Below are 25,267 nucleotides of genomic sequence, written 5' to 3' on the forward strand. Positions count from 1 at the left end.
TAGAATAGCATTTTCAAAAAAATTTCGAAAAAATCAATTATTTAATCAAAATTTTTATACAATTCTTCACAATAATTCAAATACTTTCATTAATAATAACATTTTTCATGGAAATTCAATTTTTGAATAAAAATTTCTTGATACAATTCTAAGAAAGAATTCAATTATTTTTATGAATTATAAAACTCATCGAAAAATTTCAATTGTTTTTAATAGGTACTATTTTAATTTTAAATTAATTAATCAAACAATTCTATTATTTAAAATAAAGTTTTTATAATATTTATTATATTTCAAAAAAATTAATTTTTTAAACCAATGTTTATAAAATTCTTATAAATAATTCAATTATTTTTAAATATAACAAAATTTTTCACAGAAATTCAATTTTTTTTTTGAACATTTTAACAAAATTTTTTGCAATAGGTAATTCTATTATTTTTATAAATAATGAAATTCTTCTCAGAAATTCAATTATTTTTGAAAATTTTAATAAATTCTTAACAGCCATTCAATTATTTTCATAAATAATAATATTCATATCAAGATTTCAATTATTTTTATTGTCTACAATTTTACAGAAATTGCTTACAAAATGTAATTATTCTTAAAAATTGAATTTCAATTCTTCGAAAATATCAATTTTTTAAAAAACTGTTTTTTTTTAAATTCTTTGGAAGAATTCAATTATTTACAACAGTATTAGAATCTTCACAGGAATTCAATTATTTTCAAATATTTTAATAAAATTGTTCGAAAGACATCAATTACTTTAAGTACAATTTGAATTACATTCTTTTTTAAAATAATATTCAATTATTCCTTTAGATGTTAATAAAATTGTTTCCAAGAATTCAATTATTAAAGATAAATAACAAAATTATTCCTGAAAATCCAATTATTTTGAGGCATTTTAATCAAATTCTTTACAAAATTCAATTATTTTCATAAATAATAACATTCATCACAAGAATTTCAATTTTTTTTATACTATTTTACATTAATTAATAGAAAAATTCAATTATTTTCACAGTTAAAGTTTTCCACAAGAATTCAATTATTTAAAATAAAATTTTCATAATATTTATTATATTTAGAAAAAATTAATTATTTACAACAATGTTTATAAAATTCTTATGAAGAATTCAATTATTTTCAAAAATAACAAGATTTCTCACAGAAATTCAATTCTATTTGAACATTTTAACAAAATTTTTCGCAATGGGTATTTCAATTATTTTCATAAAAAATGAAATTCTTCTCAGAAATTCAATTATTTTTGAAAATTTTAATAAATTTTTAGTAGCCATTTTAATATTTACGAAAATAATTATTTTCGTAAATATTAGAATTCAATTATTTTTGAAAATTTTAATAAAATTCTTTGTAACTATTCAATTATTTTCATAAATAAAAAAAATTCATCGTAAGATTTCAATTATTTTTAATACAATTTTACAGGAATTGCTCAAAAAATGTAATTATTCTTAAAAAATTAATTTCAATTCCTCGAGAAAATCAATTCTTAAAAAAAATGTTCTTTAAAATTCTTTGGAAGAATTCAATTATTTACAACAATATTAGAATTTTCACAGGAACTCAATTATTTTCAAATATTTTAATAAAATTGTTCTAAAGAAATCAATTATTTTTAAATTTTATTTATTTTAAATTATTTCATAAATAATAAAAATTTCTCAGGAATCCAATTATTTAAATTAGAATTTGCATAAAATTAGTCGAAAGAAATCAATTATTTAAAAATTTTGTATATAATTCTTCGTAAGAATTAAATTATTTTTATAAATATTTAAATTCTTTCATGAATAATAAAATTCGTTGCAGGAATTAAATTTATTAGCAGGATAAGAAAGAAGTAAATATTTTTGATGAAAATTAGGAAAAAGTCAGGAAAATAAAATATAGAATGGAATTTTTTTTCAGTATTGTAAAGTGTCTAAAACTCGTTTTTTTTTGGTTGTCAAGTTTAATTTTTCGATAGCTACGTTTTTTAATGAACAAAAAGTTTTGTACGTTCAAATGAACGAAATATTTTTTGTTAAAAATATTTTCATAGATTATTGATTACAATTCAAATTAAAAACTCAAATTTTACATTTAGAAACATTATAATTAATTTGCTTAATAGTGACGCAAAATTATAGTAATAAAAATTTAATTTGAAGAAGAAATAAATAAATTTCGTTCATTTGAACGTTCAAAACTTTAACCTCCAGTTTTTTACTCCTTTTTTTTAGTTTGAAAGCTACTTTTTGCTACTTTCTTAAAATTAATTATCGATTTCGAAGTCTGTTATTAATATAATTTTTGAATTGGAAATTGATGCGTTCCATTAGAGTCGATATTTATTTTATTTTTATTTTTTTTTTTCGAATGAAAATGTTGAGGAATTTCTTTAGCGTTAATTATTCATTGACGAGTGCGCGGCAATAAGAAATGACTGGTTTAGAAAGGGATGGAACATTTATGGTATCAGAGGTTTTGAGAGTTTCACTTTCCGCGTAATACGTGTTCAGTTACAGTTATGCGACATTCGCGGTTAATGCGATTCAATGATTTGCTCCATCATGCGTTTCGCGCAACGAATATCAATACAATAGTTGTCTCTGTTATTCATGGAATTTTCACACTCGCAATCGTAATGTTCACCACGTCCTACAAAGATATTTGCTTTTAGACGACTTGTGAAACAAGTAATTCAACTTTTAAATATATCTTTAGTCGCACTGAATAAATTAAGAATAAACCGCATATTTAGTGATAATCGTTTTATAATTTAGTCGCAGGCAGTGAATTATGGCAAATTTATGTAATTCTCTTATTGATTATTCAGTTCCTTTATCAGTGTTGCTACAGGTCAAAAGGGATATGAGTGCAAAATTAGTCCAGCGGTCAATAAAGTGTCTGATTACTACCCTAGGGCAATAATTGTCACTTTATTTTTCTTTTTCTTTGGAGAAGTAAAGTAACAATTATTGCCCTAGGGTAATAATAAGTTCTTTATTCAAAACTTTAGACTCTTGAATAATACTAAAAAAAATTATTAAATATCAAATAATATTTTGTAATTTTAAGGAAAAAAGTAAAATCTATTCGTGACTCAAAAAGAAAAGTAATTAAAAATTAAAATACAAAATCAAATTTTCATGGCAAACGTGTTTATTATATTCTCGTATTGTATTTATGTGAAAGTCGAATTAAATCTAAATTAGAATAGTTTTGAAGATAGGGAATGTTTAACTTTTATCTCCCGGCACGTGCCATTCCTCTGACAAGACGCTATTACGTGTTCTCTAACACATCAGTTGATTCTCATGATATTCAACTTGACTTTCGCACACACGCCTTTCCTTTCACTATATAGACAATGAACAGTGTTCAATCACTATTGTTCCGCGACTTTGATCGATTTAAAGTGAGTTCTAAAATTACTTCCAGTGTCATAGTCGCCTTTGAAGAAAAAAAAAATTATTATTAATGATTGTCAATTGCGTGGAACTATTCTTTTCTTTTTTTTTTTATAAAAATGTTGTAATTTTTAATAAGAAACATATATAAATGTAGTTTCAAAGTTCATGTTACTTCTTCCAATATTGCGAGCTGAATATTAAAAGTGTGTGAATCGAGTATAAAAGTTTCATTGTAGTCCATAATCATTCATACTTTATTGCTATTGATGTTCTCTCAAATTTAAATTTCCTTTCTAATCGAGATAAATTCTTTTTGTTGCAGTGACTTTTTGTTTAAAGGTCATAGTTTTAAATTATATTTTTGAATTACATATCGTTACAAACTGGAAAGATCACAGTCACTTTTTTATCCAATCCTCTTTTTTTAGCTCTTTTCCCCTTTTTCATCTACAAAAACCTACTATTTACTACTTTTTTTACGTTATACTACTATTTGGGCACTTTTTTTAAATTCCAGCCACTAAAAGTTATTATTTCTGTTTTTTTTTTAGAATTTATAGTACTTTAAATTCGCTAATACTAGAAATCAAAAAACTATGCCCAAAACTTATAATCAAATTCTTTAAAACGATTCAATTATTTTCAAAAAATATTCGAAATTCAATTATTTTCAAATATCTAATATTTTCATGAAATTTTGCAAAATAATTCAATTATTTGAAAAAAATTGATAAAATTCATATAAAATTCAATTATTTTCATAAATAACCAATTTTTTACAGGAATTCAATTAATTTGGAATAGTGTTTTCGAAAAAAATCAATTATTTAATAAAGTTTTTATTCAATTCTTCTCAATAATTCAATTACTTTCACAAATAATAAAATTTTTAATGGAAATTCAAATTTTTTAAAATTTTTTGATAAAATTCTAAGCAAGAATTCAATTATTTTCATAAATAATAAAACTCATCGAAGAATTTCAATTATTTTTAATACTATTTTAAATTAATTATTCAAAAAATTCAATTATTTTCATAAATAAAGTTTTCCGCAAGAATTCAATTATTTAAAAAATAAAATTTTCATAATAATTCCTGAAAATTCAATTATTTTGAGGCATTTTAATAAAATTCTTTGCAAAATCCAATTATTTTCATAAATAACAATATTCATCACAAGAATTTAATTATTTTTAAAAGTAATAAATTTCTTCTTGTAAATTCAATTATTTTAAAATATTCTAAGAAAATCGTTCGGAAGAATTTAATTATTGACAAAAAATTGAATAGAATTCTTTGTAAAATTTAATTATTTTTAAAAACTTTTTGCAATTCAATGATTTGCAATATCTACTATTTTCATAAAATTTCCAAATAAAATTCAATTATTTAAAAAAATTGTTGTAAAAATCTTTCTAAGTATTCAATTCTTTTCATGAATTAGAAAAATTTCTCAGGAATTCAATTATTTCAATTAGAATTTGCATCAAATTAGTCGAAAGAATTCAATTATTTAAAAGAAAAATTGATAAAATTCATCCTAAATTTAATTATTTTTATAAATAATAAAACCCATCGAATAATTTGAATTATTCTTAATACTATTTTAAATTAATTAATCGAAAAGTTCAATTATTTTCACAAATAAAGTTTTCCATAAGAATTCAATTAATTAAAATAAAATTTTTATAATATTTATTATATTTCGAAAAATATTTAAAAAAATGTTTATAAAATTCTTATGAAGAATGGAATTATTTTCAAAAATAACAAAAATTTTAATAACATTTTTCGCAATAATTCAATTATTTTCATAAATAATAAAATTCTTATTCTTGAAATAAAATTTCAATTATTTTTAATAAAGTTTTACAGGAGTTGCTAAAAAAAATTTAATTATTCTTAAAAATTTAATTTCAATTCCTCCAAAAAATCAATTATTTAAAATAATATTTTTTTTAAATTTGTCAGAAGAATGCAATTATTTACAAAAATTTTAAAATTTTTGACATGAATTCAATTATTTTTAAAAATTTTAATAAACTTTTAACTAATGGAATAAGAATTTAATTATTTTCAGGAAAATTTTAATTAAATTCGCCAAAAAATTTTGTAAGAATTGAATTACTCTCATAAATAATAAAATTCTTCTCAAGAATCCAATTATTTACATGAATAATTTTTTGAATGAATTCAATTATCTCAATAAATAACAAAATTATTCCTGAAAATCCAATTATTTTGAGGTTTCTTTAATAAAATTCTTTGCAAAATTCAATTATTTTCATAAATAACAATATTCATCACAAGAATTTAATTATTTTTAAAAGTAATGGATTTTTTCGTTTAAATTCAATTATTTAAAAAAATTATAATAAAATCGTTCGCAAGAATTCAATTATTGTCCAAGTATTTAATTGAATACTTTGTAAAATTTAATTTTTTTAAAAAAACTTTTCGTAATTAAGTGATTTTCAATATCTACTATTTTTATAAAATTTCTAAACAGAATTCAATTATTTAAAAATTTTTTGTAAAAAATCTTCGTAAGAATTCAATTCTTTTCATGAAATAGTCAGGGAAATAAAAAATATGAGAATTTTTGTTATTTTTGTGAAGGTATCTAAAACGAGTTTTTTTGGTCGTCAAGTTTAATTTTTCGATAGCTTCTTTTTTTGATACTATTTTTTGTTTGAAAGCTACTTTTTGCTATTTTTTTAAAATTAATTATCGAGTGTGAAATCTGTGTCTTTGAATAATTTTACAATTAAAAAATTTGTAATTAACTGTAATGGAACATTTTTTTTTTAGTATCTAATAATTGTTAGAGTGAATAAAAATATTCTTTATGGTCAAGGAATAAGTAAAAATTGTTTCTGGTAATTAGGGAGAAATAAAATAAAATTTTTGTTTTATACTTTTTGCAAAATAAAAGAATCATTGAAAGTATAATTATTCTGAATTAACAAATGATATTCATCGTGAATTATCAGTGAAATAATGTCAAGTAGAAATTTCAAACAATGAATAATTGTATTCTGTGATTGTTTGTCTAAGTAGAGAAAATAATTGCTGCCACTTTATGTATATACCAGAATGTGGGAGATGCATGTCGAGTACGTGTAACTTGTAGCCGTAGAGCTCTCTCGGTTGGCAATAATCGTAGAAACAGTGTCAGAACTACAATGCGAAAGAATAATCATATTATCTTTTGAAAAATCCATTATATACACAGTTCTCTTAAGAACAACATATTTCTATCTTATTATTTTCTAAAATAATGCTGTTTTTTAAACTCTTCTATCACGATTTCTGTACATCTACTTCTATATATCCGTTTTTTTCCAACTTGTAATTGATGATCGTGTGAAATTGCAACGGAGATACTTTATATGGTGAAAACTCATCGCTTTATCTTGGATATATAGTAAATATAAAAAAATTGAAAGCTATTGTTGAAAATAATGGCTAATAAATAAAAAATTGTAGATAAATAAATAATGCAATTTATATTGAAAATAAATAAATAATGTATTTATAACTGAAAATAAATAAATAATGGATTTATATTGACAATAAATAAGTAATGCATTTATATTGACAATAAATATGTAATGTATTTATAAATATTGACAATAAATAAAGTATTTATTATTGAAAATAAATAAATAAAATTGTGATATTGTAATATTCGGTTTTATAAAAGAGAGAAATAGAAAAAATGTGAGAGGAAATCTTAATACAAGTTTCAATGATGTGGAAACCAGTAGTGTAGAGAAAAGCTCTAGAGCTTTAGGGCTTTCGAAAGAGAGATTAAAAATCCACGAGACCGTAATAGTTTATCTGTCTATGCGTGAATTTATCACGACTGTTGTCTGCAAAAACTAAACGACTATCCAAGTATTTGTAGAATTAATAAATCCACACAGAACGTTGAGTACTATTTTTTTATTTTCTTCAATAAATTTTCCTTGAATGAGTTTCTATTTTCTTTTTTATATTTTAGTCGTCAAATTTATTTTTTTTCTATAGCTACTTTTTTACCACTTTTTTCGGTCTTAAAGCTACTTTTTGCTACTTCTGGATTACCACGCAACCTGGAAAACCTAGAAAAGTTAGGGAATTTTTTAAACCTTGAAAAAAACCTGAAAAATTAGGAAATTTTGATCGAAATCCTGGAAAATTATAGTTTTCTAATTGTGCTTATTCTTGAAATCTAATTTTACTTAAATATTTCAAAATTAATTAAATTTTTAAAAGAATTGCGTTTACAATTTTCATAAGTAGGTGAACTTCAAAAGATTTTGATTTAAAATTTTGTAAAATTTCAATTTTGAATGAATTAATTAAATAAAAAAAATTTCACAGGATTTCTATTATTTACAAAATAATTCAATTATTTTCGATAAATAATCAAATTTTTTAAAAAGATTCAATTATTTTCAAAAATAACAAAATTTTTCACAGAAATTCAATTCTTTTTAAACACTTAAATCAAATTTTTCGCAATAATTCAATTATTTTCATAAATAATAAAACACATCGAAGAATTTCAATTATTTTTAATACTATTTTAAATTAATTAATCGAAAAATTCAATTATTTACAAAAAATAAAATTTTCCACAAGAATTCAATTAATTAAACTAAAATTTCCATAATATTTATTATATTTCGAAAAAATTAATTATTTAAAAGAATGTTTATAAAATTCTTTTGATTAATTCAATTATTTTCAAAAATGTCAAAATTTTTCACTAAAATTCAATTCTTTTTTAACATTTTAATAACATTTTTCGCAATAATTTAATTATTTTCATAAATAATAAAATTCTTCTCAGAAATTCAATTATTTTTGAAAATTTTAATAAAATTCTTAGCAACTATTTATATATTTTAATAAATAATAAAAATTCATTACAAAATTTCAATTATTTTGAATCGTACAATTATACAGAAATTGCTCAAACAATGCAATTATTTTTAAAAATTCAATATCTGTTCCTCGAAAATTTAATTATTTAAAAAAATGTGTTTTTAAAATTCTTCTGAAGAATTTAAGTATTTACAACAATATTTGAATTTTTCACCGGAATTCAATTGTTCTTTTAGATTTTAATAAAATTTTACCCAAGAATTTAATTCAAGAATTCAATTATTTTCATTAATAATTCTTCGAAATAATTCAATTATTTCGATAAATAACAAAATTATTCCCGAAAATTCAATTATTTTGAGTCATTTTAATAAAATTCTGTGCAAAATTCAATTATTTTTATAAATATCAATATTCATCACAAGAATTTTATTATTTTTCAAAAATTTAATAAAATTGTTCGAAAGAAATCAAATTATTTTAAATCCAATTTTAATTAAATTTTTTTTTATTCTTTTAGATTTTAATAAAATTCTTTGCAAAATTCAATTATTTTTATAAATAACAATATTCATCACAAGAATTTAATTAGTTTTAAAAGTAATAAATTTCTTCTTGTAAATTCAATTATTTAAAAAAATTCTAAGAAAATCGTTAGCAATAATTCAATTATTGTCAAAAATAATAAAATGTTTTTAGGAATTCAATTATTTTTAAAAAAATCTAATTAAATTCGTCTCAAGAATTCAATTATTTTCAGAATAAATAGAATTCTTCGCAAAAATTCAATTATTTTCAAAAATTTTAAAAATAATTCTCTTAAAAATTTCAATTATCTTTATAAATAATAAAATTCTTCTCCAAAATTCAATTATTTTCAAAAATTTTAATAAAATTCTTGTCAAAATTTCAATTATTTTTAAAAACTTTTCTCAATTCAATCAAATTTTTTACAGTGATTGAATTATTTATTTATTTTTAATACCATTTTTGTATAATTTCTCGAAATTTAAAATTATTCATCAAAAGATTTTTAATTGCTTATTTAAAAATTTGTTCATAAAATTCTGTGTGAGAGTTCAATTTTAAAAAGCATTCAATTCTTCAATAAATTATTTATTTTTCTATTTAAATAATTAAATTCTCGTAGAATTTTGTAATAGTAAATGATTCAAATATGAATTTCAGTTAAAAATTTAAATAATAATTGAATATTAAACTCTTTAAATTTGAATTAGTAAAAATGTTTTCTAATTTGAATTAGTGACTGACTTTTTGCTTTTGAAATTTGAATTAACAGCTTTTACTTATAAATAGTCGTTTCTACTAATTTAATAGTAAAATTTACTAATTCATAAGCAAAAGGTCAGTGACTAATTCCAATTAGTAAAAATTTTTACTAATTTAAATTTAGAGAGAAAGTATTATAGCTGAATTTTTAGAAATAATATTGAATTTTGAAAAGTTTTCAAATTATAATCTTTGAACGTTTGAATTTTTCACACTTTTAACTAAAAATTGTGTAGATTTAATTTTTTTGAAAAAGTTTAATTGAATTTTTTTAAAGTTATTCGATACATTTAATTGTCTAATATATATTTTATTGAAGAATTTCCGAATAATCGATGATATTTTGTAAAATTGAATTGTAAACAGGATTTGAAAATTTTTAAAGAAATTTCTCAAAAATTGAAATAATTAATTTAAAGAAGAAGTTAAAAATTCTGGAAAACATTAATTGAATTGAAGTGATGAAAGTAATTTTGAATAAGTTAGAGTAACAATATTCTTATAATATAAAATAATAATTTTATCTTTAATAATTAATTAATTATTATAAAACATGAAGATATCAATTGCTCCGAGTCGAAGACTCGGAGTGATCGATTTCTTCATGTTTTATAACAATTTTTTATAAATTGTTTAATTTCAAAAAGGTTTGAATTTGAATCTTTTGAAGAATTTTAATTCTTATGGAAAAATTATAATGACTAATTATTTAATTTTGTAAAATATAAATGTAGTTTTAAAAACCTGGAAAAATTCCATTTTTTAATCTGGAAAACCTGGAAAAGTGAGGGAATTTGAAATAAGCTTTTTTTTAAATTAATTGCTGAGTACGAAGCTTGATATCATCGCCAAAAATCTAATTATTCCAAATCACATTGAAAGACAAAATGAATGTGATGTCCAGTTGAAGGGTTGAATATATATCTGCTTTTCTACTCAATTACTTTTTTTGTTTTTTTTTTACGAAGCTACCATTAGGATTTCAATCTTCAAGTGGAGAAAATAGGAACGAAGGAGACACAGTTTCTTTTATTCCGTCTTCGTAGAGAAAAAAAAGAGAGAAAAAAAATAAATGAATGAAAAAAGTCTCGAATTCAGTATATACTGATTGCGGCTACACAAACAGTATACGTGCACGCTTCTCGGTTAAATGAACACCCATTAAAAACAAATAAAAAAAAATCTATTCAATTTCAAATAAAACTCCACGTAAACGTAATAAAACAATTTATTATTGTTGAAAAAACAAACGAAATTCAAATTTTTAAATTAACGCTACGATTTGTAAAAAGCAAAATTTTTCCTGTTAAAAAAACAACTTTGAATAAATGTCAATTTATAACAATGGGAGATTTTTTGTTTCGTCCCATTTTTTTTTTTTTTCATGAAATATCTACTCTTGAAACTCTTTTATTTAAACTTCACATTTTTTATCATAAAAAACAGTAATATATAAAAAAAATAATAAAAAAATAAATGATAAAAAGAAAAATAAACAATGAATATACAAAAGAAAGAATCTTTTATTAAAAATGAAATATACTGAAATTTTCATATGGAAAATAAATTTTATTTTTGAACAAAAACTGGGAGAACTCAATTAAGGAAAATACTTGCAAGAGTCATGGTGGGATTATTTTGAAGCGACTGCGGGATAAATAGAATGAAAAATGAGCTTTACTAACTCTTATATCGTTGGACCGTAAAAACGTCAATTTATTGCATTTTTCAAATTTAATCATATAAAGAAGAAGATGAACACAAATATTGAGAAAAACTTCAGATTTTGTATAACAATATTTGAAATTTTTCTCAAGATGAATAGTTTCATATTGAATGGGTCTCTTTAATAAATAATAAAAGTTCTTTTTGAGCATCAAGTTGATGATAAATTTATTTATTTAGAGAATATGATAAGAAATTATATTATACGACAATAAATTTTATTATACGAATTTCCTCTTGTCACAAACACAACTATATCGTTTGTTCTATTTCAGTGGAACTAATGTATAATTTTAACAAAGTTGTTAAATATAGCAAAGAAGTTCTAAACTGTTATATGTAGTTTGCACTCAGATTGAAATGCTCATTAACCTATTGTATCAGTTAATAAATTTGAAAATTTAAGCAATTATAACATTAAAACTCTTCTGCAGTTAACTTACATTCTAAATTACATAAAACTGTAATTTACAAAGTTTTTTAATTATAAATACGAAAAATTTGTTCTAATTTTAAAATATTGACTTTTTTCAAAGGTCATTCTTTAATTATGAATAAGACTGAAAGACTGCAGTGTTTTTTAAAAAACGAAAATGAAAAATTGTGAGATTAAGGGAAAAGTGGGGCAAAAAATTCGAATAGTGAAAAGAAATTTACTATTCAGAAAGAGAAAGAATGAAATAAAGGAATTAATTCAACTCAAATGTTGTTGTTCATTTGAACATTCGAAACTATAGAGAAATTAATTATTAACAGTTTTAATTGTTGAACTAACAACTATAATTATAATTGTTGACTTTGTTATTAATTATGGTATTCACTTATTAATTACGATACATTGAGAAAAGAATATTTTTGAATAAAATATTTTAAATATTTCAGACTTCGCACTTGATAATTAATTTTAAAAAAGTAGGAAAAAGTAGCTTTCAAACTAAAAAATGTAGTAAAAAAAGTAGCTATCGAAAAATTAAACTTGACAACCAAAAAAACGAGTTTTAGACACTTCATACAAAACTGACAAAAATTTCATTCTCAATTATATTTTCCTGCCTTTTTCCTAATTTTCATCTAAAATTTTTACTTCTTTCTTATCCTGCTAATAAATTGAATTTCTGCAACAAATTTTATAATTCGTGAAAGAATTTAAATATTTATAAAAATAATTTAATTGTAATTCTTGCGAAGAATTTTAAAAACATTTTTAAATAATTGACATCTTTCGACTAATTTTCTGCAAATTCTAATTTCAATAATTGCGTTTCTGAGAAAATTTTATTATTCATGAAAATAATTGAATTCTTACGAAGATTTTTTATAAAAAAAACTTTTAAATAATTGAATTCTGTTTGGAAATTTTATGAAAATAGTAGATATTAAAAATCATTGAATTGCGAAAAGTTTTTTAAAATAATTAAATTTTACAAAGGATTCAATTAAAATTTTTGACAATAATTGAATGTCTGTGTGGTATTTAATTAAATTTTTTTGAAAATAATTGAATTTTGCAAACAATTTTATTAAAATGACTGAAAATAATTGGATTTTCGGGAGTAATTTTGTTATTTATCGAAATAATTAAATTCTTTCGAAGAGTTATTTATGTAAATAATTGAATTCTTGGGAAGAATTTTATTAAAATCTAAAAGAATAATTGAATTATTTCAAAAAAAAAAAATTTAATTAAAATTGTATTTAAAATAATTGATTTCTTTCGAAAAATTTTGTTAAAATATTTGAAAATAATTGAATTCCTAAAAAGAATTTTCTTATTTATGAAAATAATTGAATTATTGCGAACGATTTTCTTAGAGTTTTTTAAAATAATTGAATTTCCAAGAAGAAATTTATTACTTTTAAAAATAATTGAAGTTTGGAAAGAAATTATTAAAATGCCTCAAAATAATTGGATTTTCGGGAATAATTTTGTTATTTATCTTTAATAATTGAATTCTCGGGAAGAATTTTATTAAAATCTAAAAGAATAATTGAAATATTTCAAAAAAATTTAAATAAAATTGTATTTAAAATAATAAATTTCTTTACAACAATTTTATTAAAATATTTTAAAATAATTGAATTCCTGCGATGAATATTATTATTTATGAAAATAATTAAATTAAAATTAAATTAAATAATTGAATTATTGTGAAAAATTATATTAAAATGGTTAAAAGAATTGAATTTCTGTAAAAAAATTTGATATTTTTGAAAATAATTGAATTCTTCATAAGAATTTTATAAACATTGTTTTAAATAATTAATTTTTTCGAAGAATTGAAATTAAATTTTTAAGAATAATCATATTTTTCGAGCAATTCCTATGTAAAATCGTATTAAAAATAATTGAAATCCTGCAATGAATTTTATTATTTATGAAAATAATTGAATTGTTGCTAAGAATTTTATTAAAATTTTCAAAAGTAATTGAATTCCAGTGAAGAATTTTATTATAAAAATAATTGACTTATTGTGAAAAATGTTATTAAAATGTTTGAAAAAAATCAAATTTCTGCGTGAAAAATTCAAATATTTTTGTAAATAATTGAATTATTCCAAAGAATTTAAAGAAAAAAACATTTTTTTTAAATAATTCATTTTTACGAGGATTTGAAATTAATTTTTTAAAAATAATTACATTTTTTGATCAATTCCTGTAAAAATTTTATTAAAAATAATTGAAATCCTGCGATGAATTTTATTATTTATGAAAATAATTGAATTGCAGCTCAGAATTTTATTAATATTTTCAAAAATAATTGAATTCCTGAGAAGAATTTTATTATTTATAAAAATAATTGAACTATTTCACAAAAAATTGTATTAAAATGTTTAAAAGAAATTGAATTTCTGTAAAAAATTTTTGTTATTTTTGAAAATAATTGAATTTGAAATAATTGAAAATTTTTATAAAAATTGTTTTAAATAATTCATTTTTTCGAAATATAATAAATATGAAAATTTTATTCAAATAATTGATTTCTTGTGGAAAACTTTATTTGTGAAAATAATTGAATTTTTCGATAAATTAATTTAAACTAGTATTAAAAATAATTGAAATTCTTCGATGAGTTTTATTATTTATGTTAATAATTAAATTCTTGCTTAGAATTTTAACAAAATTGTTTTTAAAAAATTGAATTTCTATGAAAAATGTTATTATTATAGTGGCAATTCCTGTGGCAATTTTATTATTTATGAAAATAATTAAATTTTTGATGAATTTTATCATTTTTTTTAAATAATTGAATTCTTTTGCGAAATTCTTTGAAAATACTGTAGATATTGAAAATAATTGAATTTCGGATATTTTTTGAAAATAATTGAATCGTTTTAAAGAATTTGATTATAATTTTTGAGAATAGTTTTTTTATTTCTAGTTTTAGATATAATTTAATGTAATGGAAATTCTAAAAGAAACAGAAATAGTAGCTTTTAGGGGCTGAAATCTAAAAAAAGTACCCAAATAGTAGCATAACGTAAAAAAGGGTAGTAAATAGTAGGTTTTAGTAGATGAGTGCGAAGCCTGATATTTTTTTTATACAGAGAATATGTAAATTCATTACAGAGAAAAATATAAAATGTATCTTTTTTTCAAACGAAAATGACTCGCCATCTTTAATAATAAATCAACGATATAATATTTCAAATATAGTATAGGATAATTTATACATTGTATATTTCTTTTTTCTTTTTTTGCATCACGAATGAAATAGAAATGGAAATAAGAGCATTATGTCACAAAGAATGTTCCTCAAAGTCATGCACGTCTCATAACTCTTCCTAAATTTCATCCGCGTTTTGATATGGTTGAAATGCAACCGCCAAACACTTAAACTGCCTTGGCAGCACCAAATCTATTTAGTGCATGTTGGGAATCTCAATTATCTTATTCAAAAGCTTCGTTCCACTACGTGGCAGAATTTCCACTTTATGAAGTGTTTCCACTTCTATTATGAAAATTTCCTTCACTCTCTTGTTTATCAAAAGAAAATCTCGATCTACTTTTGTTGCAAATACTTTAAAGTTTCTAAACTCGCATTTTCAAAAGTTGAAATGCAGGTTTCAACGGTTTTAAAGAAAAAATATTTTTAAAGTCGAAATTTTGTTTTGAAACATTTTTCGAAAACATTTTTTGTCATGAGATTTAAACAGAAAAATTTATAAAATTTATAAAATTTATGAACGAAATAATTATTGAAGGGATCAGAGTTAGTCTCTGAAAAAGTAAAATTAAAATTAAAAATTTATTTTTGTAAAAAATTCATTTCTCTTTTAAAAATTACAACCATCAATAGGTATTAAAATATAAATTGTAAAAAATGATTGAAATTGCATTTTCATTTAATTGAATTGAAAGTGTATTTTTCATAAAATTCAAATATCTCACGACTGACGAAGCTTTAAAATTGTAAAAGCCTTCAAGTTTAAAGACATTCTCTCTTTTCTTTCTTATTTCTCAAGCATACAAAGAGAAAGAAAGAAGGCAGCAAAAGAGTAGTTGCAAAAGAGAAGAACAAAAGTCGGTAGGAAAAATCGATTTAGACACAAAAGTGTAACACATACATATATATATTTCTATTCATTTAAAAAAACTGGAATTGCTTTCGAAGTGAAATTAATAATACGCGCGTCTGTCAAGCTCGTTGCAATTGAGGTTGAAATATTACGATTTAAGTAGTACGAACACACTTCGGTCAGACATTCTCACTGTATAATGTGTGTAATGAATTTACATCTATTTATACAATTTGTCAGAGTTGGAAATTATTATTTGAATTACAAATATCTTGACAAATTAAATTTTGAGGGACATAAGAAAATTCAAATTATGGAAATATTCAGAGAATATTTTTAGTACAGTCGAATCTCGATAAAATGAATCTCAAAGGATAGGGAAGAAATTCAAATTATCGAGGGTTTTATTTATCAAAATATTTTTTAGTATTCTTTAGTGTCTTTTTTAGTATATATTTTTAGTATCTTTTTAGTATTTTTTAGAATTTTTTTAGTATTTTTTTAGTATTTTCTTTAATATCTACTTTTTTAGCCTCAAATCACCAAAAAATTCAATTTACAGACAGTTTAATTATCCAGAGATGACTGTATTTATAATTTTTCTATCTAAATTGATATTTATCGAATCGAAACTGATTTACCATAAAGCAGACGTTTTGTTGATATCGCTCACAACAAAACTTCCGGTTGATACGTCTGCCAAAAAAAAAAAAAAAGAAAAACCTGGGAGAAAAGGACCAAAGTTTCATGGTTTTCAACATTTATTACTTCTTCAGAAGATAGTACACTCCGACTTTAGAAAAGTTTTGAAATTTTCTTGGCAACTTTTACCGTTAAACAAGTAGTATAATAGGCAAACTGCGGCTTCACTAAAATGTGTATAATGTTCACTTGAATGAATAATTTACATTTTAAAAATTAAATGTAGAGATTCATTTATAATTCTTAATGAAAAAGTGAGATTAATAGTCGCATGGAATGAAATTAACTCATGTCTGACCTAAACAACACTTTTCTACTTAAAGAATAATTTATTCCAAGTATTGCGAGATAGAAAAATACGAATTTTACTATATTTGAAGTAAATTTTAGTAAAAATTAGTAAACATTTACTTTGAACTTGGAAAATGTACTCGATAATTTAGTCAAATTTACTACTAAAAATTATCACTTCCAGAATAAATTTACTATTCAAAAAAAAAAATTTCTTTATCTTTAGAAGAATTTACCTCAGAGTCAGAAGTAGTCAAATTTACCCTGTAAATAATTTTTAATAAAATTGTAGTAATTTAATTTTCAATTAATTTTAATTAATTAATTAACTAAAAAAATTAAGCAAGGCTCGAACCAGGTCCGAAAAAAGACGTAACTTTGCTTGAAGTCCGTAAAAGACCGTTTTTTTTTTAAAAAAAGGTCCGTAAAGTCCGTAATTTGATTCAAAAAGGATGAAAAATTTGTAAACTGTACGATATAATTTGGAGAATTTTAGAGAAATTACAAATGTTTGCAGAAATTCAATTATTTTCAAAAGTAATAAAATTCTTCGTAGAAATTCAATTATGTTCAAAAATTTTCAAAAATTCAATTATTTTTATAAAAATAATTAAATTCTTTTATTATTTTTATGGGAGAATGATGATTTTTAATAAAGAATAATATAATATTAATGAACACTTTATTTATACACTATACGTGTGACTTGTATAACGTCGTAATTTTAACTAACAGAAAAGATGAGAGTTCTCGTATTTACAAATTAACAATATGACAATCCGAGGTCATTACAGTATACCTGCTCACAAACAATAAAATAATAAAATTTGGTTTTCGTCGAGACCTTCGTTTGTGGTCAATTTCTTTTGTTGTATTTAATTTTGCATGAAGGTATAATTTCAACATCTTCTTCGAAATTCAATTATTTTCAAAAAAATTTTAATAAAATTTTTGGCAAGATTTCAATTATATTCAAAAATTCTCCTCAATTCAATGATTTTTAATAACTATCTACTATTCTACTAAAATTTTCCAAAAGAATTTAATTATTTAAAAAAAAAAAATTTAATAAAATTCTACACAAACTTTTAATTGTTTTCAAAAAATAATAAAAATTCCACAGAAATTTCATTATTTAGAAATTTTTTTTATTAATTTCTGCGCAATCATTTATTTATTTTCATAAATAATAAAACTCATTGCAGAATATTAATTATTTTTAAATTTTAATACAATTTTAAATTTTTTTAATCGAATTCCTCGAAAAAATTCTTAAAATTTTTTTTTAAATTCGTCCAAAGAATTCAGTTATTTAAAAATTTATAGATAAAATTCTTTATGAGAATTTAATTTTAATGCAATTATTCAATTAATTGTTATTTTTGTATTTTAATAATTGAATTCTAGTAGAATTTTATAAACATTGATTTAAAAATGTATTTCAGTTAAAATTTTATATAATAATTGAATATTAAAAGCATTAGAGCGTAAAATTTTAGAAATAATTGAATTTTGAAAAGGTTTCAGATTAAAATCTTTGTAAATTTGAATTTTTCATATTTTTAACTAACAATTCTGTGGAATTAATTTTTTTTGAGAAACTTTCATTGCGGATTTTTTTTTGAAATTATTTAAAGTTTTTATTTTCTAACATATATTTAATTAAAGAATTTACGAATAATTGAAATTTTGTAATATTCAATTGTAAACAAATGAATTTGAAAATTCTTAAAGAATTTTTTTAAAAAATTTTAAAAATAATGGATTTATACAAGATGTTTAGTTAAAAACACGAAAAAAAAAATTCAATTTTGTAAAAGTTACAAATTATTGCAAAAATTCAATTATTTTCAAGAGTAATAATATTCTTCGCATAGATTAAATGTTGTTTAAAAGTAATAACATTCTTCTTAGGGATTCAATTATTTTTACAAATAATAAAACTCATTGCAGAATTTCAATTTTTTTTAATACAATTTTAATCAAATTTCTTGAAAAATGTAATTTTTCTTAAAAATTTTATTAAAATTTGTTGATAGAGAATTCAATTATTTGTAAATTTGTTGATAACGATTCTTTATGGGAATTCAATTTCAAGAAACATTCAATTCTTCAATAAATTATTTATTTGCATTTTATTTGTGTTTAAATTAAATAATTGAATTCTAGAAGAATTTTCTAATAAAAATTTATTTAAAAATTAATTTCAGTTAAAATTTTAGATAATAATTGAATTTTAAAAGTAATATAGCGTGAATTTTTAAAGATAATTGAATTTTAAAATTAATTTTTTTGAAAAAGTTTAATTGAATTTTTTAAATATTATTTTAAGTTTTTATTTTCTAATATTTATTTAATTGAAGAATTTACGAATAATTGAAATTTCGTAAAATTGAATATTGTAAACAAAATGAATTTGAAAATTGTCAAAGAACTTTTTCGAAAATTATTAAAAATAAACGATTTAAAGAAGTAGTTCAAAATTCTTGTAAATAATAATTGAATTGTAAATTATTTTATCACTCGGTTATCTTTAATTATTATAAAAATAATTTAATTTAATTTATTGTCTCAAAAAAATTGTAAAAAAATTAATTTTAAAAAATACGTTTTAAAAAGAAAATTTTGTAAATAAATTTAAAAAGATCGTTTATAAAATAAATTTTCTAAATAAATTTGAAAAGAGCATTTATAAAATAAATTTTGTAAATAAATTTGACAAGATCATTTGTAAAATAAATATTGTAAATAAATTTAAAAAGATCAGTTGTCAAATAATTTTTGTAAATAAATTTAAAAAGATCAGTTATAAAATACATTTTGTAAATAAATTTAAAAAAAAATAAATTTCCAAATAAATAAAGAATCTATTATTCTAAAATGGATGCAATTAGGAAATGTAAAAAATTTTACTACCACTGTAAAATAGAATTTCTAAATTGTAGTAGTAGTAAATTTAAAAGAACCCTTTTGGCAAAAGGTCAAATCGAAATTAGTGATGATAGATTTCGACTAATTTCCCAATAGCACGGGGCGTTTAAAGTTACTTTCAAATTTATACTTTTTGCTTTGTTGAGGCGTGCGGCTTGACAATTAAAATGTTAACTAATTACTTCAAAGAGTCTTTTGCAAAGAAGCAACAGATGTTGCGAGAATTTACAACTCTTTATACTCGTACAATTTTCTACATTTTTCTTTTTTTATTTTACTCTCTCTCTCTATAATTTAAATTTAATCTTTTAACTACTACTATTAAGTAGTTTAAATATATCACGAAAATTTTTTCTGACCATTAATTATTCTAATTTTATTTTTGTTACAGGCTGGACAATGAAAAATTCGAGCTCATTAATGTAAGTAATTTTCTTTAGTTCAAATTAATTTTAATTTTAATTAATTTTAATGTTAATTAAATTTTATTTTTAATTAATTTCAATGTTAATTAATTTTAATTTTAATTAATCTTTATTTTCATAAATTTTAATTTTTGTTAATTAAATATCTAATTTTTGTGCTAAAATACTTCTCTTTATTTATAAATACAAACTTTTATATACGCGTTCAAATATTTTCTTTCAAGTTTTTTTTTTGTTTTTGTTTTTTCGAAATAAAAATTACTTCAAGTACACCTACTTTATTTGCGATAGAAAATTGTATTAAATTTCGTGCAGTTTATAAAGTGTACATTTTTTCTTTGAACAAAGTATTTTTAGAATGTTTGGCAATGCAAAAAAGTTCTTTTTATAAACTTTTACTCTTTTGTATTATTTCTATTGTATATGAAAGTTCTAAAGATTTTTTAATTAAAAAGACCTTCTTTTCGAATTTATATAGTTATCTCAATTGTTTGCAATTAAATTAATTGTTTCTGTTCATCGCAAAATAACTATGGAATTTAAAAAAAAACATATTTTTTCCAATATTTAAATTAATATTTTTCCAATATTTTCAAAATTCCGACATGAAAAATAAACAATATTGAACACTTGACAATTATTTTTCTGTTAAATTAAAAAGCAATTTTTTAAAAATAGTATATAAATTACTAATTATTTTTTAAATATTATTTTCAAAATTCTGAAATAAAAAATCTCAATTTTGAATACTTGATAAATATTTTACTGAAAAAAAACAATTTTTTTTAAATGCTAATTAATTGAAGTAATCTGAATGTTCGAAAATTCGGGGAATATAAAATTATACTATAAATAACAATAACTGAAGAGATTGAAAGAGAGCTTTTTATACAAATTGAGTGGAATTGTATTTTATTTGTGGGATTGTGTTCGTTTTTTTTGAATAATTAATTGTAATAAAATTTAGGGCGCAATAATAGATTCATTTAGAGTTTTAAGTATAGAATGGCAATTATTTGGAGGGTGTAAACTGAATATTTCCTGTTGTGAATAAATCAAGAGCCGCAGCTGAACTTGAATGAACGCGAATACTAGGTTTCCACTTTGGACAAGTTAACTGCTTCGCTTGCGCTCTTTCAAATTTACGATCTCGATAAGTAGCATTTTATTCATAGCACATGCTTTGCTCTTTAGCAAAGTAGAGGATAATTTCATGAAGCATCTTCCGGTAGTTTATATTTACGTATTTCAAATGCACGAAGCAGTTTTTTTTTTTTTTTTTTTTTTTTTTTTAGTAAATTACTTTTTTCTCTTTATTGGAAAAGAAAATATTTTACTCTTAAGTTCTTGTAATTTTTTTTATTGCTTATCAACCTTTATTTTTGAGAAGATGGCAACTTGAAATTAAAAATAAATAGTGGAAAAAAATTGTTTGTCAGGGAAATTAAGGAAATTAAAACTTTTTTCGACTTATTTTCAAAAATTGCTACTATTTCGACTTTTCTTCACAATATTGATTGCAACAAAATACTACATTTTTTTTTTAGTAGAAAATGCAACTTATATCGATTTTTAAAATGCGAAAAATAACTATGAACAATTCTTTCGAAAATTATTTTTGAATCACTTTTTTAAGATATAATTAAATTTTTCAACTATATCTGTAATAAAAATTTTGTTTAATAATTGAAATTTTCTAAAATTTAATTGAAAATAAATTTTAATAATTAATTTTTTTCAAGTATTTTGTTACAATTTTGGAAAATCAACTTTTGAAGAATTTTAATTGCAAATTTCGACAATAATTGAATTATCAAAAATGTTAAAGAATAATCTTCAAATGTAAAATTTAAAAATGAAAATAAAAGGAAAATTAGTTTCCAATTTTTTAACATTCAATATTTTCAATATTTTCAATTACATATTTTCGAAAATTCAAATACGCACAAAAAATAATATTTTAGAATCATTTTTAACACTTTGGAGAAAAAATCTTGTTAAAAATTTTTAATTAAAATTCATCAAAAAATTAATATTAGTCTTTTTAAATTATACAAAAATTCTTTTAAGAAATTCAATTATTTTCAAAAAATTTCATTAAAATGTTTTTTAAAACTAATTCTTAGAATTGTTTTATCAAATTTTTTTGATTCAATTATCTTCCAACGAAGTGAATAAAAATTTATAAAAATTTACTTTTTTAGACTTATTAAAAAATTATAAATATTTATAAATGAAATTCTTTAAAAATTTGATTATTTTTATTCATATTTTTCAAAAATTGAATCATTTTTAAAAGATTTTACCATATTTCAATTGTTTGGAAATTTTTTAATTGCATATAATTAAAAAACTATTATCTTCATAAAAAATTGAGTTTTTGTATTTAAATAATTGAATTCTAGAAGGACTTTCGGAATATTATTTAAATTAATTGATTTAGAAATGAAGTTTAGTTGAAAATTGTAGAAAATAATTGAATTCACGTAGGATACCAATTATAACTTTTAGAAATTATTAAAATTCATCAATTTTACTCATTATCCGTAAACTTTCTTATTTATTTTGTAAAAAGAATTTTGTTTTTCGAGAATAATTTTTGCTTGGTTTTAAAGTATTTTTACTAATTTTTATTAAAATTTACTTTGGCTGTTATATCAAGCTTACTGTGGAAATAACAAATAACGATTTTTATATAGCAATAAATTTAACATTTTGCACATTTATTTTTTGTATAAAAGTTTTTTAAATTTTCTTTCAGTGTAATACAATTTGTTATTAAATATTATTATTTACAGGGTAAATTTTACTACTTCTGATTTAAATTTTACTAATTTTCATAAAGAAATTTTGTTCGGAAATAGTAAAAGTTATTCTGGAAAAAATCATTTTTAATAGTAATTTTTACTATATTCGGGGGTAAATTTTTACCAAGGCGGAAGTAATTTTTTTACTAACTTTTACTGAAATTTACTTCGGATATAGTAAAATTCATGGAATATTAAAACTAAAGTATAGTGTTTCATCACAAATTTTGATTCAAAATTTAAAGAAATTGTAGTAGATTATGAAAAAATTTGGAATTTCCAGGAAACTTTTACTATTCTTTTACTAATTACCTACTTTTACTATTTAGAGAATAAATTTTAATAAGTTGAAGTTGAAAGAATATTTTGCTAATTTCTATTAAAATTTACTTCGGATGTTATAAATATAAAATTTACTCTGGAGAAGTAAAATTAAAAATTTCTTTTTTAAAAAATTTATTTCTCTTTTATAATTTACAGATATTAATATTGAAATATAAATTGAAAAAATGATTGAAATCATTTTTTTGCCAGACCTTTTACTTTTTTCCATTTGCTTTTTTTCAATATTGAATTGAAAATGAATAAAACCTCTAAAGGAAAAAAAAATGTTGTTTTTTTTAATAAAAATTTAATTAAATTATACATTTTTTGTATTCTATTCATATTTTGCTTTGTAATGAATAAAAAATTATTAAAAATATTATTAATTTTCTCCGGTGAAAGTATCTGTAATATAATAGAATATTAAAAAATGATAGAAATAAGATTATAAATTAAATTATTTGCCTTTAGAATACAATTCTGCCTGAAGCTGTGCATTTTTGGGAGAGAGCTCTTATGGTGCGAGCGACAAGAAACACCATTCGACTGAATAGGTAATGTTTTGTTATTTCTAGATTGTATGCATGAATAATTATTAATTACTCTCAAAATTTTAACGTTTGAATGAACAAAAATTTATTTTCTGTTTGACTATTTTCAAAAATTACTGAAACGGAAAATAATGTAAACGAAATATTTAACTTAGTTAAAAATTAATTTTCTTATTGTGCAAAACAATTTTTTTGTTGTTGATAAAATACAAATTAAAGGCCGCATAACAAAAATTTTATCGTTCATTTGAACGTTTGTAACGTTTATAATAATTATTTATAAATTAATTAATAATTATTAATACACCGCTTATTTATAATTAAGTTAACTTCTTGTTAATTAATCACACACTTTATTACAAAAAATATACAAAAAAAATAAAAATATACAAAAGAATATTAATATTAACTCCTGAAATTTTATTCATTAAATGAACTCATTAAAAATAATGAATGAGTTAATATTAAGATTTTTTGTAATAATCAGTCGTCTAGTTAATTTGCATTACATAATTGAACCGTTTTGACGAATAGTCGTGATATTGATTTGCATTGTTTTCCTATTTGATTTATTGTCTGATAGGTGGTTGTGCATCATCATATTATAAATTCAGTAGTAGTTTGAAAGCCAAGAAACTGTTATTTACGAGTGTACATTACAGGACGAATACTAGTGCAAATGTTTGTATCTTCGTTTTTTATTTCTGCACTGATTACACTATGTGAAGATAGCACATGAGCGTATAACTGAAATTAATGTGAGTCAACTTATTCTTCAAACAGGGCGTAGTACTAAATTCTCATAACGTGTGAAAGGTTTATTTTCAACTTTAGTTTATGTTCCATAAAACTTTCAATAAACTTTTTTTTTTTTTTTTAATAACAAAAAATAAACAATAATAATAATAATGCCTTTTAATAACAGGGATCAGAGTTAGTCCCATTTTTTCCAAACCTGGAAAACCTGAAAAAGTCAGGGAATTTTAATCGTAAACCTGGAAAATTGTTGTTTTCTAAAGTTATTGTGTTTATTCTTGAAGTTTAATTTCACTAAAATATTTCAATTATATAATTCAATTTTAAAAGAATTGCATTTACAATTTTCATCAGTAGATGAACTTCAAAAGATTTTGATTTAAAATTTTGTAAAATTTCAATTTTAAATGAATTTAATTAGAAATATAAACAAACTTAGATTTAAAAAAAAATTTAAAACTAAAATTCTTCTGAAATTAATTAAATTTTTTAATATAGATTTTATATATTTTATATATTTTAATATATATTTTGAAAGAAATTAAATTTTATGAAAAATTTTTTTCCATTTTTTAAAATAATCGTATATCTCAATAATGTAAATTAAACAATTTAAATATTGAATTTTATTAAAATTTTT

The 25,267-nt window shown here is 20.6% G+C and overlaps 1 protein-coding gene across 1 annotated transcript in view; it reads left to right on the top strand.

Annotated features, from left to right (window-relative positions):
- The window catches only part of LOC122511670 (leishmanolysin-like peptidase), a 107,697-nt gene that overhangs the window by 61,562 nt on the left and 20,868 nt on the right, over positions 1-25,267 (top strand). The window contains exons 3-4 of the mRNA XM_043627073.1: positions 20,156-20,186; positions 23,792-23,874. Coding sequence (XP_043483008.1) covers positions 20,156-20,186; positions 23,792-23,874 — 114 coding nt within the window. The remainder of the gene's footprint in view (positions 1-20,155; positions 20,187-23,791; positions 23,875-25,267) is intronic.

This window comes from Leptopilina heterotoma, unplaced genomic scaffold (genome assembly GCF_015476425.1).
Source record: "Leptopilina heterotoma isolate Lh14 unplaced genomic scaffold, ASM1547642v1 Lhet_89, whole genome shotgun sequence".
Taxonomy (NCBI): domain Eukaryota; kingdom Metazoa; phylum Arthropoda; class Insecta; order Hymenoptera; family Figitidae; genus Leptopilina; species Leptopilina heterotoma.